This window comes from Primulina eburnea, chromosome 4, assembly GCF_022965805.1.
Source record: "Primulina eburnea isolate SZY01 chromosome 4, ASM2296580v1, whole genome shotgun sequence".
Classification (NCBI taxonomy): domain Eukaryota; kingdom Viridiplantae; phylum Streptophyta; class Magnoliopsida; order Lamiales; family Gesneriaceae; genus Primulina; species Primulina eburnea.
Window position 1 is genome coordinate 1,247,761 of NC_133104.1, and position 19,183 is coordinate 1,266,943.

A 19,183-nucleotide genomic window follows, 5' to 3' on the forward strand; every position below is an offset into this window, starting at 1 on the left:
AATTCAGTAGATAGTCACTATATATACATTTTTTCTTATTCCCATTTCCAAATTTAATCTCCCGACTAATATGGTAAAGGACTAAAGGGCCAATTTGAGTCATTTGACCATCCAATATGGTTCGATAAATCGTTTTTGCAGCTTTCTGAAAAGCGTGGTAATAATGACTACGCTTCACACACAAGCTCTGCAAGAATTAAATTAAAGCACGTTTTTGGGTCACTCCAAAAAAGAGCTACTCGTATTTTGAAATGAAAACTTGCCTACATTTTGCTTCTTTTAAACTTTTTAAAGTTTAAGACACCTTTTTGCATAAATTATGAGACATTAATTTATAACATATCTTTGTTTCACCTCATTTTTACAAAATCATTATATTATCGAAATTACATATATTATATATTTTATATCATATTATATCTCTTGCGAACCAAACGATATCACAATTGTATTGCATTTTGTAAAAAAATTTGAGATCAAAAATCAAAACCCACTGCAATTCAAATATTATTGTGAGGCCTTATTATTATTAATAGCATTATTAAATAAAATGAGAAAAATTGTAGTTTTGGTCTTATATATTTGTCTCGTTGTGTTTTTGGTCCTTTGACGTTGTTCATGTATCTTTTAATTTCTAGTCATTTTAGTAATTTTTTCTCAATGTGACACTACATACACAAAATGACTGACATATCAACGTCATATCATTATTGTGTCGACATTACGTCAACAATACATATAACATTTTTCGTATATTTGTTGGGACTTCATCACTAATATTTTATTTTTAAATGACAGATATATAATATTTGATGGGTTTTTATTAAAACTAATTTAAATTTTAAATTTTTTTTCAAAAATACTTTAAAAAAAACATGTATCAAAAGTACCTCAATCTGCTGATGAGAAGCGCGGACGCTGCCTACGTGGAGCAGCCCCCTCTCTCTCATGCCACGTGGCCCTTATTGATTCGTCCAATCAATAATGTAAGTCGATTCTTATCTTCTTCTCGTCCTCTTCTTTCCTCCATTTATCTTCTTCAGTGGTGCTCTCGTTTATCATTTTCTACCTGTAATATTTTTGAAGTTGAGAAGATCTACTGCATTTTGCAAAAATGGCAGATAATAGAAATCCAGAAGATCTTAGTGTCCTATATTTACAGGCGACCCATATGTCATCAAGAGTATCTTCGTTAACCGTTGATGATATTGTCAAAGTGAAAAGGTCAGACAATTTGATTTGGAAGTTATATACCGATAATTACTTACACAGGCGTGTATTGTCATATTTAAATCATATGGGTTTTTATGGAGTTTTAGAATGTGGCTCGCAAGTTATTGATAATCATTTGATTACTGCGCTTGTTGAACGTTGGAGACGTGAGACACACACGTTTCACTTTACATGTGGTGAAGCAACAGTTACACTACAAGATGTTTCAATAATTTGGGGTCTGACAATTGATGGTGAAGCAGTAACCGGAGTAGACGTGTCGCATAAAGTGGAGGAATGGCAACACATATGTTTGGATATGTTGGGATTTGTGCCAGAATCAAAATATTTGAAAGGTGGTCATCTGTCTATGACAGCACTACATGATCATTGTATATCTAACCTTGTCAATGATGAAACTTCAGAGGTAGATGTTGTGAAATTTACTCGTTGTGTTGCGTTAATGATTATTGGAGGAATAATGTTCCCTGATTATCAAGGAGGGTCAGCTAGACTAATTTTTTTGCAACTGTTACGAGATCTTGATAACGCGAAGTCTTATAGTTGGAGTAGTGCAGTTTTAGCGTTTCTATATCGTGAGTTGTGTAACGCGACACGTGTAGAGAAGTCTACAATGGCTGGACCTTTATATATCCTGCAGGTATCATTAATGTGATGTGATTATTCAACACGATATTTTGTTTAAATTTTTTAATTTTTTTATTATTACACACAGATATGGGCATGGAGCAGGATTAAATGTGTTAATCCCGATCGAGATGGGTTAACATCAGTTGTACCTCCCGTTAATCCGGATGCTTTAATTCCAGTTTCTCCATATGGTGCACGGTAAAATTTAAAAATTATTTTTGTGAATATCATATTTATCTTGTATATTTTCTTGATATATAAATTTTTTTTGTAACTGTAGGTGGACGTATGGGTTTAGTTACACACATTCGCCAACACATTCTGTAAGAATTATAAGGGATTCGCTAGATCGTATGAATAATAATGAGGTATTATAAAATTTTAATACGTAATAGTGAATAGCCGAGTACTATTATGTTTTTATTCATCAAATTAATATTCAATTTTAATAATTTTTTTGCAGTTTAATTGGAGCGTATACCAGAAAAATGACATAGATGTGAAGACCATTATTGATTCATACGACAACAAAATATGGTGGTGTGTTTGTCCCCTTATTTGCTTTGACATCATGGAGATGCATCGTCCTAATCGGGTAATGCGACAATTTCGAAGGCAGCAATCAATTCCAGGGTCTGCCGTCGACAATGACGATATGCATAATATCACGAGAATAGGACATCGCAACACCAACTGGAGAGATTATCATAGGAATTCAATTGAGTTGTGGAATAATAGGCTGAGATATGTTTGTAAAGGGGTGCGACACGGTCGAACGACGCAAACTGATGAAGATTACTTTGAATGGTACAATCGAATAACTGTGCGCTCGATCTCACCTGCAGTTACTGCCGTTGGTTTTCAACCACAACCGTACAATACTTTTGTTGGAGAATTTAATTTTCAACAAAATTTTAGTACGTCTTCTCCGTTTTCGCATCAGTCTTCATTTGGAGGGAGAAGTGACATGATTGGGCAACCAAGTGGGTTTGCAGGAGGCTCTACGATTTTTACGTCAGGTGAAATGAATATTGCAGGAACCTCTAATACTCAACATGATTTTTTCGGTGATTCAGGGTATGGTGACTTTCGTCCGTTTGGTCAGACAGATTTTCAGACTCCTTATTGGTCGAACACACAAAGTTTCACGAATTTGCTTAACGTCGGACATCAGCATGTTGTGAATGATACTCGACCGCAGAGGAATGTTATATCCCGTATTCAAACGAAAGAATTCCTGAAAATATAGGATTGCGTAGAGGGACGAGAAGACGCTAATCCACCTGACTGTGGAACAGGGAGCCATTTGTATCATTTTAATTATGACGATGATTCTGCTCATTAATTGTGACTATAAAATTTCAATTGTTGTACATTTTGCGTTGTTGCACCGTGTGAATGTTATGATTTCGTAAGTATAGTGTTATTTAAAGCATTGTAGATTATTTTATTTCATCAGTATCAGATTAATAAAAGTGCAGGAAACAAAACACAAGTAAACAAAACTGAAATAAAACATATAAACAAACACGTTCCAATTCCTTTTACATCTTACACACCTGAAATGAAGAAAATACACAATCGAAAAATAAGATGAAAAAACATAATTGACTTCCATATCCTCGACTTTGTTGTTCTTCTTTTCAACCTGTTGATCTGCGTTAAGTAAATTGTAATTAAAGCACGATAAAATACAGTACATTCAATCTATCCAATGTACAGTAAAAGATAAAGAAGAACAAAAGATCACATACCTCACTCATCCTCGTCATTATCTGGTGGTGGCACTCCCGATGCATTCCCCTGTGGCTGATAGTCATACTGAAAATTGAATGGAGAAATGAACGGAGGAGGTGGAGGAATGGTCCCTGGGTCAACACCTCTATGGGCCATCATTGTATGCATCATGGACTCCAAATATGATATATGTTCATTGTGGTTCAAGTTAACTCGTTCCTGGTGTGCCATGAAGGCAAGAGTTTCATCTACTTTCTCGTTTAGGGACCGTCTGTGGGGTTGTTGGCGACGCGGGACGGCGGTGCTCGATCCACCTGTATCGCCCTCATCCGTCCTGAATTCTAAACGTCGTTTAGCATACTTACGCTGCCAGTCCTGGATACAAATGGGCTTCATTGGTTGCAGCCACTCTTCATCATCACGGAACACAACGCCTGCCATTGCACACAACTCTGATATGAGACATGGAAAGAAAAGACCGATATGTCTGTTATTAACGCTTATCAAAATTTGAGAATTGATAAGCTTTCTCACATTGATTGGGTAACCCTGAGATATAGCATATAGCACCACGGCTCGCTCTTTTTGAACTTCACTTTTGTGTGACACCGGCATCATTCTCCTTGCCAAAAACAAATACCAAAGAGCATTATCGGCCTTCAGATATTTTTCATCAAAACAACTCGGTGATCCCCCTACTGGTTTCCAGATCGCCCCTGGATGACACAGGGTGTCGATTATCACAGTATAATCGGGGTTAGCAACCAAAGTCTGGAAGGTGGAATCGTCGACCTCGGGCGTTTCTAAAAAAGCATTGATTATCTCAGAATCAAATGACACAAGTTTACCCCGAACAAAAGCTTTGTCATCCGTCCTCTCACCCGCATTTGCGTAAAATTCTCGCACGATCGAGACCACCGCGGCTCTCGGTTGAGCTCCAAATTTTTCCCAGCTGCGCCTATCCAAATCCACAAGAGGCCCAACGTATCGATCCTCCCTTTGTCTACGAAATCCCCGCTCGGTAATCGGGTTTCTATTGATTTTGGCATGTTCATACCGAGCCTGCGCCGCATCACTAACAAATCGAGTTCTATCAAACGAAGAAGAAGACCCGAGATTACCTTTCACCTTCTTGGGAGCCATTGTTTGATAATTAGATGAGGATAATTGAGTGATATTTGGAGAGTTGTAGGAATTTTGGTAAGGAGATAAGGAAAAGGGGTGGAGGGAAGAGATTTGAGAGAGATTTGGATAGTTGAAAGGGTATGAGATAAAGAGATAGGGAAAGGAGTGGAGGAAATATAAAGGAGAGGGAAAGAGAAAGGGGAGGCAGCAATGCCTGCGCTCGAGCGGTATATTGTTACCGCTCGAGCGCAGGCTGTGCGCTGGAATTATTTCCAGCGCACGTAATGCGCCCGAGCGGTACCTTGTTACCGCTCGGGCGGTAACAAGTTACCGCTCGAGCGCGACCTGTGCGCTGGAATTCTTTCCAGCGCACGCAACGCGCCCGAGCGGTAACGAATTACCGCTCGGGCGCGAGGGGCTCTGGAAATTTTCCAGAGCCCCTCGCGCTCGGGCGGTAATTCGTTACCGCTCGGACGTCGGCCGTGCACTTGAAGTCTTTCGATTTGCGCTGGGATTTTTTAAATTATTTAAATTTAATTTTAATCGTGAACATAACGTAAAAACAAATAAAACATTAAATTTCTCATTTATCATATCAACGATTATTATAATATCAGAAAATAATTCATCCATGATATCTCTGTCTAGAAACATTTGTGTCCATCTCATTTCGCAATCGAGTTGTTCTATCTCTACCAACTCTTCTTCTTTCACGTCTAACAGGGTTGTGTTGCAACTCGAAAGGTGGAGGATCCCAGTAACGCTCATCTGCAAGAGGTTGAAATCTGCCTTCGTAAGTCGCTAAGTACTCAGATATGTTATACCATGGTTGCACTAGTGTCGTGGGATCCAACGAGTGCCACTTCGCGGTACAAATAGCATGAGAACATGGTATGCCAAAAATCGTCCATTTACCACACGAACAATCACTCGTTGCTAACTTCACCACCTGCATATGTTGGCCACGACTTGGTCTTCCTACAGTTGCAACAGAAGCAGTTTGATCACGTACATCATATTTGGCAACACGATGTTCACTAGCTTTTCTCGCCCAATTGTCATACTTCCGAAATGCATAATCTGACCACATCTGATTTCCTGAACCATTCGAGCACCTCTAGTCACACGTTCAATAAAATATTGTACGCACCTCTGAAGTGTCAAGTGTACTATGGCAAATATAGGAAGTCTACGAGTACCCTTCAACACACTATTTAAACACTCCGACATATTGGTTGTCATCACCCCACGACGCCAACCACCATCATGTGCCAAACTCCATTTTTCTTTCTCAATTCCAGCCAAATATCGGTGCGCCAAAATATTTTTTTGTTTGATTGCCTCCATTATTGATTCAAACTTACAGATTTGATTCTGTGTGCCTGCCGCCCAGCATAAATCTTTCAGATGCACGTCTTTAAATTTAGCGTTGAAGTTTGAACACACGTGTCTCAAACAAAACCGATGCACGCCGTGTGGAGGTTGAAAATATGGTAGATCTGCAGTTGCACGCACGATTCCCTTATGTCTATCAGAAATAAGACACACGCCATTTTGACCACGAACAACATGTCTTCCGAGATTCTCCAACAACCATTTCCAAGAATCTGTTGTTTCTTCATCCACAACAGCAAATTCTAGCGGTAGAACCTGATTGTTCGCATCCAGAGTGACACCGATCAACATTTTGTGCTTGTATTTGGAATACAAGTGTGTACCATCAACACTAATTATTTTCCGACAATGCCGAAACCCATCAACACACGGCCTAAATGCCCAGAAAACATAGTTCAGTGTCTTACTCATTTCGTTGTTGCCTCTGAGATGCTTCCACTCCACAACTGTTCCCGGATTGTATTTGGACAAAGCACACATATATTTCGGTAGTAATTGAACCGAGCTCTCCCATGTACCGTAAGCAATTTCCATAGCACGTTTCAAACTTCGCCATGCCTTCAGGTACGAGATTTGATAACCATATTTATCTTTCACATTTTCAATGATGTACTTAATCTCGTACGAAGGATCACAACGAACAACTCCCAATAGCGTATGTGCCACCATCTCACTACTCAAGTTCTTATGGTCTATACCAACAGACGCAGATATACATGTGTGAGGCCCGCCATATTTTGTTAATTTCCAATAACCTGTCTTGGCCTTGAATGAAGCCCGCAGTCCCCATCGACAAATGACCGTAGAAGAATTATTTTTACAACGTAACTTCAACAAACTGCGTGTGCTATCCTCGACACGGTACTCACGCCTGACAACTCTGACAGAATAATCCTTCACAGATGCAATAAGATCATTCTTATCTTTAAATAACATGTTGACGCGTAATTCACCTCTATCCGGATTGTAATAGCTTGATTGCTCTCCACAAGGAACATCGATAGAATCAGGATGCTCTTCCCCAAAAAAATTATTGAAAAATGATGGTATTTCAGAAGTGTTTGACAAAAAAGGTACGGTCTGCCTCTGCAATGTGTCACGTGGTGATTGTCGACATGATGTCCTCTCATCAGGATTCGTAAAAATATTCACTTCATCATCAACATTCGCATCGTCTTCTTCAGACTCGCTGTATGATATATCGGGTTCGGAATCAGTCCTCCAAATATAATCATTATTGGCCTCATCCGGACAACGAGCACTCGTATCTAATGTTGGATTCGGCCAATATGGAACATTATTTTGTTCCGACGAGACATTTATAAATTGATCCCAAGGCCCACTTACATAATCGAAACTCATATTACCGAGTCCTTCAGTAACCTGTGGAACATAAGATTCTTGCTCCTGGAAACCACCATATGTAGACGTACCGGGTTGGTTATAAAAACCTGAATCGGATGCATGTGGAACGTAAGATTCAGGATCATCAAATCCAACATTATGCTCAATTGAATTTGCTTCCACGTACAGATGCAACACATGGATGTTGTCACATTGCATTATGAACTGTAAAGCATCGTCATCAACGAGATTGACTTCAATTTCATGCCAAGATGCTCTCTCCATGACTGAATACTTGGTTGACATCTTCAAAACAAAATTCGCTGGATCGATTGCTAACATTTTATGCACAACTTCAACTAAATCCATCAAATTCATGGATCGTGATACTCGTATCGGTCCGTTGCTGACAAGCGCGGACGCTCCTACGTGGAGCAGCGTCCGCGCTTCGTAAGCGCGGACGCTGCTACACGTAGGCAGCGTCCGCTCTTCTCATCAGCGGATTGAGGTACTTTTGACACATATTTTTTTTTTAAAGTATTTTTGAAAAAAAATTTAAAATTTAAATTATTTTTAATAAAAACTCAATATTTGATTCATTGAAAGTAGATAAAGAAATTTGTGGTATATTTTCGTAACTTTTTATAGGAAATCCAACAATACGAGCACACACACATGACACATGTGACATGGCCTGCACTAAAGTTTATTCTCCCAAAGGTTACTTTGACTCCTTTTTTAAAAAAAAATAATTGGAAATCCAACAATTAAGTTACAAAAATATACCATAATTTTGAAATAATATAGCCTACGACTATCAGATACTTTTTTTTAAAATTATAATCTTTTAGGGGTGTATTGAATGTAGGATAATTATTGAATTTTAATGATTTTTTTAGATTTTAAAACTCTAGATGTATTCAATCCAAACTTTTGCATACTCTATAGAAGTCTAGTACTATTCAATAGATTTTCATAGAGTTTTAAAAAGTTAAGTAATATTCAACATTGATTTTTTAAAACTTTATAAAAGTCTAGAGGTATTCAAATTTTCAATAGACTTTTAATAAATTCATGAAATTAATTAATATACAAACATTAAAGCTTAAAGTACAACTATAAATTGTCAAAAATTGTATTAGGTTCAACCCAAAGATTTGGATGGATTTTTGAAACTTCTAACTCATACACAAGCTATTTATTTCTCCATCTGTCACTTCACATCACATCACATCTCTTCTAATCTTCTCCCCTCTCATCTATTTCTATCACTCTCTCAAATTTTCGAAATGTGTATCTATACATACTTTCATATTTCCTTTCAAATTTTTCATTTTTGGTTGATTGTTCATTTAATAATTTTTTATTTTAATATAGAAATTTTGAATTGTAGAATTGATTTTGTGATTTTTAATTTATGATTTATACAAATTAATTTAATATTCAATAATAATAAAAGATGACCCAAAAAAACACCGCATAATTCTTAATAATTGAATAACCTCGCAACAACCATGATTTTTTAAATTCTTTTTAGCATTTTCAATTAATATGTAAGCTATGATATTTTTATACAAAATTATATCCACACAATGATAAATAATATTCTTTTCAAATATATGTTATCAATTCAAAAACAATATTACATATTAATAAATTGATGTATTTTTAAAAATTTATAAACATGCGTACAAACCCACATATATACACGTATAAATATTAAATGATTTTACTTTAAATAAGTAATTTTTTATTAATATAAATATTGAAAAAGTATTTCAAACTGAATATATTATATACGTCAAATAATTATTAGTTCAAAGAAATTAATAAAAATAATATATTATAATTAAGTATAAAATTTATAAAATCCTATAAAAAAAATTCACAAAAGTCTATAAAAATCTCGCAAAAAAATCTACATTAATCCACATAAATTGTTTATTAATATGTGAGAATCTGTAAAAATCAATAAAAATTTTGCAAAAAAATCAACATGAATTCACATAAAAATGTGAGATTTTGTAAAAGTCAATAAAAATCTTATCATATATTAAAAATCATCAAAACTCTGGATTGAATACATCTTACTTATTGTTAGATTCTGAAGAAAATTTGAATTGGTTTTATTACATAATTTAAATCTTTATATATTATTTTCGTTATAATTCTAACATACTTGCAACCTTAGTTTCGACAAGATTAAATCATAGTGTATAAAAACTCGATAAATACCAAAGTTACCAAAAAAGTTTAATACGAGAACGTGTGGCAGATTCAAGATATTGCTCAGGAAGCCACAAACACGGTAGATGTTCATAGCAAAAAAAATTGTTGAATTGTGCTGCAACAACAGCAACACTAGTATTTTTTACTTGGTACAAATCATTCCCCAATTCTAGCTAGCTAGTTAGCTCTGTGCGGCATTCAGATGCCCGTACTTCTGCATCACTTTCCTTGTGGCAAGAGCAGCAGCTTCGCTTGCCTGGATTGTCCCAGTAGCCATGATTGCAGCAAACTCATTGGTGATCTCCTCTTGAACTTTATTTCGAGCATCACCAAGAGGGTCGCCGGAGACGAGGTTATTAGACGGCTTCTGCTTTACAACACCATTAACTGGGGAAGAACTCTTTGGTGTTGGTTCAGATGCAAACTTCTTGGGTATATCTTCTGCTTTTGATTTTTCAACTTGTTCTGTCTTTTTTGCAGGTTGGGCCTTACTGCCACTAGCTGCTTTGTTAACGGAACTTGCTGTCTTAATAGAATTAGACACAGCTGCTGGGCCAAACTGGGGTGCCTGGGGTACTGCTCCGGCTCTTAATGTAGTCTCCAATTGCTGTATCATAGGCACTGCACCAAAGGGCATAAAATTCAGTGAAAACGTGCAAAAACATTGATTATTAACAGCTTCCTTCTCGTTCAAACATCAATTGCAGAAGGTTATAATATGCTCTTTTGAGCTTTTCGAACCACTTCAATAATTCAATGTGGAATTTTCTTTCAACGGTGTTTGCATCCACATATAAATTCATCCAAGATGTTAAGTATTCTATTTCTATTGTTGTGAATAAGCTGAAGATGAAGTTCAATATTTTAACAGAATAAAAGAGATTATGATCATAAAATGCGTAAAACTTACACATGAGAGCACCCATGGGGCTGCTCATGACTTCATTTGGGAGATTCAAAATGTAGTCTGGTATCGAAGCACCCACCAGAAACTGGGCAACCTCGTTACTGAAATTGTTGCAATTATGGGTAAGTAAACTGTAAGTCTCAGCTGTGTACCGATGACCAATCTCTTGTAAATACGATTCAAATACGTCCTTAGGCACATGCGTAACACCAAGATCAACTACTTTAAGAGGAGTCCCATAAGGCGTTGTTCCGACTGGAGCATTTTGTATGCCCCCGCCAAAATAGTATTCATTACCATAAACCACAATTCCAGTATGCCTACACAAGCAAAAGCAACATACTTTTAATGTACAACGGGCCTAAAATGCTAATAACAAAAGAATCCAGAAAATGAATGTGCATCAAAGCAACCAAATGTAATAGATATGTTACCCAACACACAAATACTCCACTTCTTTTTACCTACCAAACCTCACATAAAAAAAAGGAGACAAATCTCATTCTTTTGTAACCACCTATGCAACGATCATAAACTTAAAACCACCCACCTAAATTTATTAGTCAGAGACCTACTAGCGAGGAAAGTGGGTATTATGCGTCAGTCAACAACAAATTTTTGCATGTGTTGTTAAGCATCTATTGAAATTTACTTCACAAGGCTGTTCATAAATTGGGTATATTCTTCGATACAACTTGAAATATTAATCTCAACCACGAGGAAGTTCATCTAAAAGTTGCGAACAATCACTCTATCGGAGTCCTCCCCTGTCACCTCACCATACTTGGACACTTAGTCACTTATTGAACGAAACAGAGAGAGAAAGATGCCTCCACTAAAATTTAATAATTTGTGTACTGTACAATGTATAATGATTAAGGAAGTATAAACATAAGGCAAGAGGAAACATCAATGACTAATAAAAATAAGATAAATGGTAACGTATAATTGTATGAATTTGTTCACATGCCAGAGAAATATAGTGCCAAGTTGTGTTGAAATGCCAAAATTCTTTCCACCATTATATTTTCTTGTAGATGATGAGTGTTGCAAAGAAGAAAAACGAGGGAATCATTAGGAATTGAATCAAGATGTGATCTATGCGGTGTGCTTTAGTGTAACATAAGAAGTGACAATATCTGAATTCTCAAGAAACCAGTATTTACACCAACTAAAATAAATTACTGTTGGAAATGAAGAAAATCAAAGTCCTGTTGGAAAGAGCCTGGAGAAGCCACACTAAAATTTACATAAGCTTAGGTTTGCATTTGAAAACAAGCCTTCCATAAAAATGTAAATCTTACCATATTCCTTCAATAGATTTTCCCAAAAAGGTTGTTGATAATTGTCTGGCAAGACCTTGGCTTAAGTCATAGACATGCAAGGAAACCTTGTAACTCTCCTGCAACAACACAAGGACTGGTAAATTGATATACAAAACATAATTCAAGTCAATTTGTTTCCTGTTTCTCATGTAACATCGACTTCCTTTTAATGAAACAGAAATAGAGACAAGGAAAGTGTACCTCTGCCATTTCAATCGTCCACCAAGTATGAAAAAAGCTAGAGAATGTAGCAGGAATTTGTATTTGCAGTAATGATTCGATGACCTAGGGAAAACAAAAATTTACACATCTCAGTCATACGTATGCCAAGAAAGAGTTGCAAAACAGTATGTTCCCCAGCAGCTAAAAGTAAGATGACAGACTTTTCCCCACTAATAGCACAATTTTAACACAAGCAATCGACATTAAAGTTAAAGGCTACATAGCATTCTCAAAAACAGGTGTTGGTCGATAAAGGTTTAACATAACCCTCCAATGTTGGTTGTTAGAACATGAAAAATTAAACCACATAGTAAAATCCAGAAGGGTAAAAATCAAGCCAACTATGCCTCCAATACTGTTGGTAAGCAGTAAAGAACTACTATTCAAGAATTAAAAAGTTTGTCACAAAGATTACGTGAAGAATAGTTTAAGACAAGCCTATAAAAAAAACAGACATCAATCAACCAAGTATCGATAGTGACACACAAAGTACGTTACGTAAAGTCTGAATCCAATCAAATATCCAGCGAAAAACAAATTTACAAGATGAGGTCACCAATTAGATCATAAAAAAAAAAAGCAATCTAGATCAGCAAAAAGAAAACCCCACCATTGAAATCCAGCCCGATACTCGGGAGATGTATACCAAAACTCTGGTATGGGGATAATCGTGGAGAACATTCCATTTCAAAATTACATATCAAAATCAAATTATGATTAAGATCAACCCTTCTTCTCCAAACTCCAAACTCCAAACACACCAGCTCCAATTCCAAAATTCATTATGCATATTAAAAAATTTTCGATCCGCCTTAAAAAGCAATAATTTATCTAACAATCACCAAATTAAAAATTTATCACACCCCATCTACCCCGAAACCAAATGTCCGCAAAAAATTGCACACTCAACAAGATCTGTTAATCAATACCCGAAAAAGCACAAAGATCGACCGAAACTTCTCAACCACGTAATCAAAATTCCAAGAAAAGCTAATTTCTTTTTTAAAAAATGCAAGACGAATGAAAATACGCGTACGTACCACAATGTCCGCTCACCTCAGGAATTTACCACAGGATTCTTGTTTTCAAACTTACGGATCTGGAAATTTATATAGTCTCGCGAGGTGGCTGAGGAAAGCTTCGCCTCTACTGTACCAGTTTCTAGAACATACGGGGCCAATCGCTAGGCGACACGTCTCCAAAATCATTGGTTTTGGCCTTTTCCCCACCGTCCATCTCGGAATCCAAATATTAAAAATAAAAAATCTAATCGAATAAAAATCGAATTTTAAAAATTCATTAAAATATATCAAAATCGAAGTTTAAACATTTATACATATCAAAACTGAACAAATCAAAAAAATGGAAATTTTAATAAATACATAATTTATTTAGATTATATATTTGGGGAAGTTATTGAAAAATCCCCAATCAAAAAATTTCTTTGGCTTCACTCTCTACCCACAAAATTGTGGTACTATGTCATACAAAATATGGTACACTTCATGTGGAAATGTGATACACTTCATGTGGAAATGTGGTACTAAAAAAGTATCTAGGTACTGAACACAAAAAAAAATAACGGCTGAGGACTGAACCCAAATTTCCCGTATATATTTTATGAAATGATACTTAAAATAAAAAAAAATTGTTATATTTTAGGTGAAGTAAAATTATAATTTATTATATTTTAAATATATTTTATTTAATAAATTTAAATAGTCGAAATCAAATAAACCGTACCGAAATAATAGAACTATTTTAGTATAAAATCGAACCGATTCGAAAAAGACAAAAACTTGTGTTAGACGATCTCACGGGTCATATTTGTGAGACGGATCTCTTATTTGGATTATCAATGAAAAAATATTAATTTTTATGTTAAGAATATTACTTTTTATAGTAAAATGAGTAGGGTTGATCCGTCTCACAGATTAAAATCCGTGAAACAGTCTCATATGAGATCCACTCTTCGAAAAAAATAATTCAAATATTGAATTATATAGTTTAAATGTGTAAAATACGATAAGTTGAGGACCGGGAAAAAAACCGGAAACTTATCTAAAGGTACCCGACACCGAATATAACAGAAAAAAGATTCCTCCAATTCCTCAATTATTCCCTATTGGATTCTCTCTTCCCCATGAAATCTCCTCTCTATCAGCTTCAGGAACCGCAATTCTTGGAAATCCAAAGAGATGGGGAAGTATATGAAGAAATCGAAGTCACCAGGTGAAGTTGGAGTGAAGGATGATGCTTCACAGTCCTCCCTCGGAATCTGCACTCGCGCCAAAACCCTAGCTTTGCGGCATCTCCAGTCTTCTTCGTCCGGCTGTACGCCTTTGAAGAGAGACCTGGGTTACCTGGAGTTGCGGTCGAGGCGGCTTGTGAAACGCCCACCGCTTCTCAGGAAGTGCTTGAAGAATTCCCGGATAGTTTCTTCTGCGGATAATAATGGGTTTACTGGCGAAGAATACGGGGGATTTGGATCCAGGAAAGCTTGTTCGGAATCGGGTTCGGTTGGGCCGGGGAAGGGAGAGGATGCATGCTTGTTGAGGAAAAGCAGGGGCTTGGAATCGGGGGATTTGGGAATCGAGGTCTCGTTTGGGGAAAATTATTTGGAGTCCGAAGGCGGGGAAAGGTATGTTATACTCTGGATTTTTGTAATTATTATTTGGTTGTTCCATTTCAATTTTTTTGTCAGATTTCATTTTATCTAAGGTCTGTTCTGTCTTGATTTCTTGGTTTCCTCTGACTTTTGTGGTTAATTCTATGAAGAGACTTGTCAATATTTTAGTATTTTATCTTAAAAGGATGCTTGGATTCAGGTTTTAGAAAAAGAGCCTGTTTTCCTTTAGAGCAGAGAATGTTGAGGGGAAACTCGTTGGGATAGCTATAAGATTCAATTAAGAATATGTGTTTTTTAACTCAAGTATTTATTTACCGGGGCCTGCCATCCTTACTTTGTCGGTCGACGTACCGGCTTTGTCTGTCGACAGCTGAATGTTTCTATCTGGTTCAATTCATGATCACAAATGCAAACCTTATCCATGGGCCTTAGCGGACGTTTTCATTCTTCACCTGGTCCTTGGTAGCCTTTTCAAAGGTAACTTAAATCTGTGCCCTATGTGGATGAGGATCCAAGAGTTCTTGAAGTGTTGAAGAGAGTCATTTGGCAGTGACAAATGTGGAAACATTGTGCTCACACCGCCACTTCCCAAGAAAATAGTAAATATTTTTACCTATCATGTATATTTGCCTAGCTTTGGACCATAATACTTTTGGAGACTGCATTAATGAAGGACCACAACTTTATCTATGCAATATTACACAGAGCATAGACCTGTCCAGTAGCTTGTTTGCCACCCTCGATAGGTTTAAATACAGTCCTTCAAAATCTACCTGTTTCTTGACATGATTTTTTGGTGTACTATGAAATGACTCCGCTGCCTGATGCTGAGTCTTGTACCTTTTCGTGTTTTGGTCATGGAAAATTTATATCCTGCACTCACGTATACATCACAACTGTAGCTTGATTGAATTTTCCTTGTGACCTTGGACCGTCCTATGTGAAGAACTGCATGTGTTAACGAGTTTTATGTATGACAGGAGCAACAGAGAAATCACGCACTGTAGTTTGATCATGGTTGCAGAGAGTAGCACCATATCTGGTTCTACTATGAAACAGGCAAGCATTGCTCCTGCCGCCAGTCAGAGGGTCCAAAATTCTCGTTTGTTAGACATGCCTACAACAGCTGAAGTAGAAGAATTTTTCGCTCACAAAGAACAGTTGTGGCAACGCCTTTTTATGGAGAAGTATATAACTTCAGTCTATTGTTTCAAGAAACTATGTATGTTCTCGTGAGCATCTGTCAACTGATATAAATTTTTTTCCATTGATTCACCTATGCGCAGGTATAATTTCGACATTGTGAATGATTTACCCCTGCCCGGTCGATACAAGTGGGTAAAGAAATCTCCTTAGCTGTACAAAGTAGCTTTAGTACAAAGTTCCCTTGGACTCTTAATTACTGTAAAGGGGAGCAAAAGCCGTGGAAGATGTGTAATTCAGTATTTGGTAGAACGAAGAAGATGGACTAACTGCTTAGAAGTAGATCTCTGCAGAGGATGTAGCTTAAGTTTTCGAGAATCTCCCATCCTTCTGAGTTTGGATAGTTACTGATGCTTCAGTTTAGTATTTAACTCATCTCTTCCACCTACTGGAAATGTGAAGGGCCCCTTGAAGCCATTTTTTTATGGCTTTTCGACTGGAATGGAGGCATGAATAAATTAAATGTCAATTGCCTTTTGTAAATTTTTTAATACTATATTAGCTTTTGCCAATTTTATAGTTCAAGTATGTGCCTAGTTGAGAAAAAAAGAGAACATTTTCTCTCTCTTTTTTGTTGATAGAAAAAAGAAAAAAAGAGAACATTTTCTCTCTCTTTTTTGTTGATAGAAAAAATGAAATTGTTTGTTATAATTTAATGGTGGAAGAAGACAAAAGATGAGAGAATTCAATTGTTCATCATATCAACCAATCACACCTACCTATAGGATAGGTGGAGTGGCACATAAATGGGAACACACAGCGATTTATTAATCATCTATTATAATACTCTCTTTTAGATTATTGGTGAAGGATCTAATGTTGTTTCAAATTCTTGGATGTTGATGTCGACAATGATTATTTAATAAATCGGCTAGCTTGTCATTAGAACGTATTTGTTGGACATCAATGTCATCATTTTTCTGTAGTTCATGTGCGTAGGAGAACTTTGGTGAAATATAAATTGTTTTATCTTTTTTAATATAACATCCTTTTAGTTGTCAAATAAGAACAACATTATTTAAGAACAACATTATTCTCGAATATAATCGTCGTGTTATCTTTAGTTGTTAGTAAACTGCATGATCCATAAACATGTTGCATCATGGATCTTGATTATTTGCATTTTCGACTTGTTTCATGCATTACAATGATCTCAAAAAGTTTTATGTTGTCGTTGCTAACACTTGCTTTACCATGATATATCAATTTCATCTCGTGTAAACACAAAACATGTTAAAGATCTAGTTTTATATAGATCTGAAAAATAAATTGCATCTGCATATACTGCTAAAGATAAATTTGATTTTGTCGAGTAAAACAACCTCATGTTAGTTGAACAAGGTAACAAAATATGTGCTTTACACCATTTCAATGTCTTCAGGTTGGAGAATAATTATATATTGCTAGAAAGTTAACGGAAAATGTTATATCTAGGTGAGTGCAATTCGCGAGATAAATACACCCGTTACACTTGAGGGGTGATATTTTGGGATCGATGATATTTCTCATCTTCAAATGGACGAAAAAGATAATTTTTAGTGTTAAGTGATTGAACAAATATTGGTAATGTCAATAGATGTACTCTCTCTATGTAAAAGTATTTTAATATCTTTTTTGTGTATCATGATTGATGAATACATATTTTTTTCTGATAAATGTTTCAAGTTACAATTTACGATAAAATTTTGTCTTCGTCTTTCATCTTGATAGTTTTAATAATCTCTTAAGAAGTACTAAACTAATTGTATCATATGCGTGTGGATTATCTTAAGTTGTATAATGATTTATTTGTTTTTATTGAAAGGGATTGTTGATCAGTATTGCATAATTTTCAGGTACATGCTTAATTTTGACATCATAATAATGTTGGGTGCAATAATTGTCCTTGCTTGGTAGGGCGATCGAATCGTAGTGCTTGAGCTATTGTGCGGTTTAAAAGATTTGAGTTGCACCATTACCACCAGCTACAGCTTTTGGTAAAGCGGCAAGCGCTCAGTCCTACAATTAGTATCATAGCCAAGGTCACGGGTTCGATTCTCATTGATTGCAAGGAGTACAATTATTGGGAGAGAGATTGTTGGGTGCAATAATTGTCCCTGCTTGGTAGAGCGATCGAATCGTGGTGCTTGAACTGCTGTGCGGTCTAAAAGATTTGAGTTGTACCATTACTACTGACTATAGCTTTTGGTAAAGCGTCAAACACTCGATCCTACAAACAATTTTTTTATTTTCTTTAAAAAAAGGTTATTGACTTTCTGATTTAAAACAAATTAGCATACCACGCTTCAGCGAACTATATGCTTTGTTCAACAAGAATACTAATAATATATTTGATCAAGTTAATGGTTTAATAGGTGATTGGAGGTATTTAATAATTAATCAACTAAAGAATTTGTATTAATTATATATTTTGGAAATTATACTTGGTACCATTTTTGTAAACATCAGGTTGTGAGTCGTGGACTGACACTTATAATTGGTTATTAAAATCCAAAAAAATATGAGAATTCAATCTCAATTTAAATTATTGATATAGATTATATGATTAAAGCTAGGTGGATAAATAGAGGATGACATCAATAGCTTAAAGTGATAGAAGGATGCATGCGAGATTGGAAGAAAAATTATTATTCGACCAGCTATGTTTTATGCCTCGGACTGTTGGGGCGATATTGGACTACATATGCATAAGACTGTGATAGCATAGATGAATATGTTAAGTTGGATGCGTGTCAAAATACACAAAGATAAAATTAAGAATGAAAGGATTATGAACTATTTAGGTGTAGCTTCCATATATTATAAGATTAGGAAGATAAATCTAACATGGTTTAGTCATGTGAAGAGGAGACCAAATACGACATCAATCCGACATATATTATATTAACACGTGAATGGAAAGAGTAGAAGGAATGATATATCATTGAAAACTTGGATAAATGTGGTTAAAGATGATATCTTATATCTTAATTTAAAAGATAATATGTGAGAAAATCGTTTAATTCGAAAAATTAATATCCATATAGTCGATCACGTAACTAAGAGAAATATGCTATAATGATAATATTTATGTATAACGTGAAAGAATACTATAATAAGAAATGAAGAATGAATCATATATAGGAGACACAAGGAAAATAATACATGTGGTAGGTAATAGGTTGCTTCAAATTTTATTTTAAAAAATGAACAGTTTGGGGATTA

The 19,183-nt window shown here is 35.7% G+C and overlaps 2 protein-coding genes across 4 annotated transcripts; one reads left to right on the forward strand and one right to left on the reverse strand.

Moving 5' to 3' along the window:
* Positions 1-9,671: 9,671 nt before the first annotated feature.
* On the reverse strand, positions 9,672-13,377 carry LOC140830476 (uncharacterized). Of its 3 annotated transcripts, none has more exons than XM_073193814.1 (5): positions 13,188-13,377; positions 12,127-12,210; positions 11,905-12,002; positions 10,604-10,920; positions 9,672-10,314 (listed from the first exon to the last, which is right to left on the reverse strand). In XM_073193814.1, the coding sequence occupies exons 2-5, from the start codon at positions 12,133-12,135 to the stop codon at positions 9,875-9,877; spliced, it is 864 nt and encodes a 287-aa protein (XP_073049915.1). In that variant the 5' UTR covers positions 12,136-12,210; positions 13,188-13,377; the 3' UTR covers positions 9,672-9,874. The 3 variants fall into 3 exon arrangements, with proteins under 3 accessions (XP_073049915.1, XP_073049916.1, XP_073049914.1); XM_073193815.1 differs by having other exon boundaries at positions 13,204-13,353; XM_073193813.1 differs by lacking the exon at positions 13,188-13,377 and adding an exon at positions 12,758-13,129.
* An 834-nt stretch (positions 13,378-14,211) lies between these two features.
* LOC140830477 (cyclin-dependent kinase inhibitor 3-like) lies at positions 14,212-16,504 on the forward strand. The gene is made up of 3 exons (XM_073193816.1): positions 14,212-14,788; positions 15,757-15,963; positions 16,063-16,504. The coding sequence occupies exons 1-3, from the start codon at positions 14,346-14,348 to the stop codon at positions 16,130-16,132; spliced, it is 720 nt and encodes a 239-aa protein (XP_073049917.1). The 5' UTR covers positions 14,212-14,345; the 3' UTR covers positions 16,133-16,504.
* Positions 16,505-19,183: the final 2,679 nt, after the last annotated feature.

Excerpts from the sequence above, each read along its gene's own strand:
- LOC140830476 (XM_073193813.1), bottom strand. Across the intron at positions 10,921-11,904 it reads AAATCTATTGAAGGAATATG|GCATACTGGAATTGTGGTTT; the intron begins GTAAGATTTACA and ends TTGCTTGTGTAG. Across the intron at positions 10,315-10,603 it reads CCCCATGGGTGCTCTCATGT|TGCCTATGATACAGCAATTG; the intron begins GTAAGTTTTACG and ends CCTTTGGTGCAG.
- LOC140830477 (XM_073193816.1), top strand. The coding sequence starts at position 14,346 with ATGGGGAAGTATATGAAGAAATCGAAGTCACCAGGTGAAGTTGGAGTG. Across the intron at positions 14,789-15,756 it reads GAGTCCGAAGGCGGGGAAAG|GAGCAACAGAGAAATCACGC; the intron begins GTATGTTATACT and ends TATGTATGACAG. Across the intron at positions 15,964-16,062 it reads CAACGCCTTTTTATGGAGAA|GTATAATTTCGACATTGTGA; the intron begins GTATATAACTTC and ends ACCTATGCGCAG.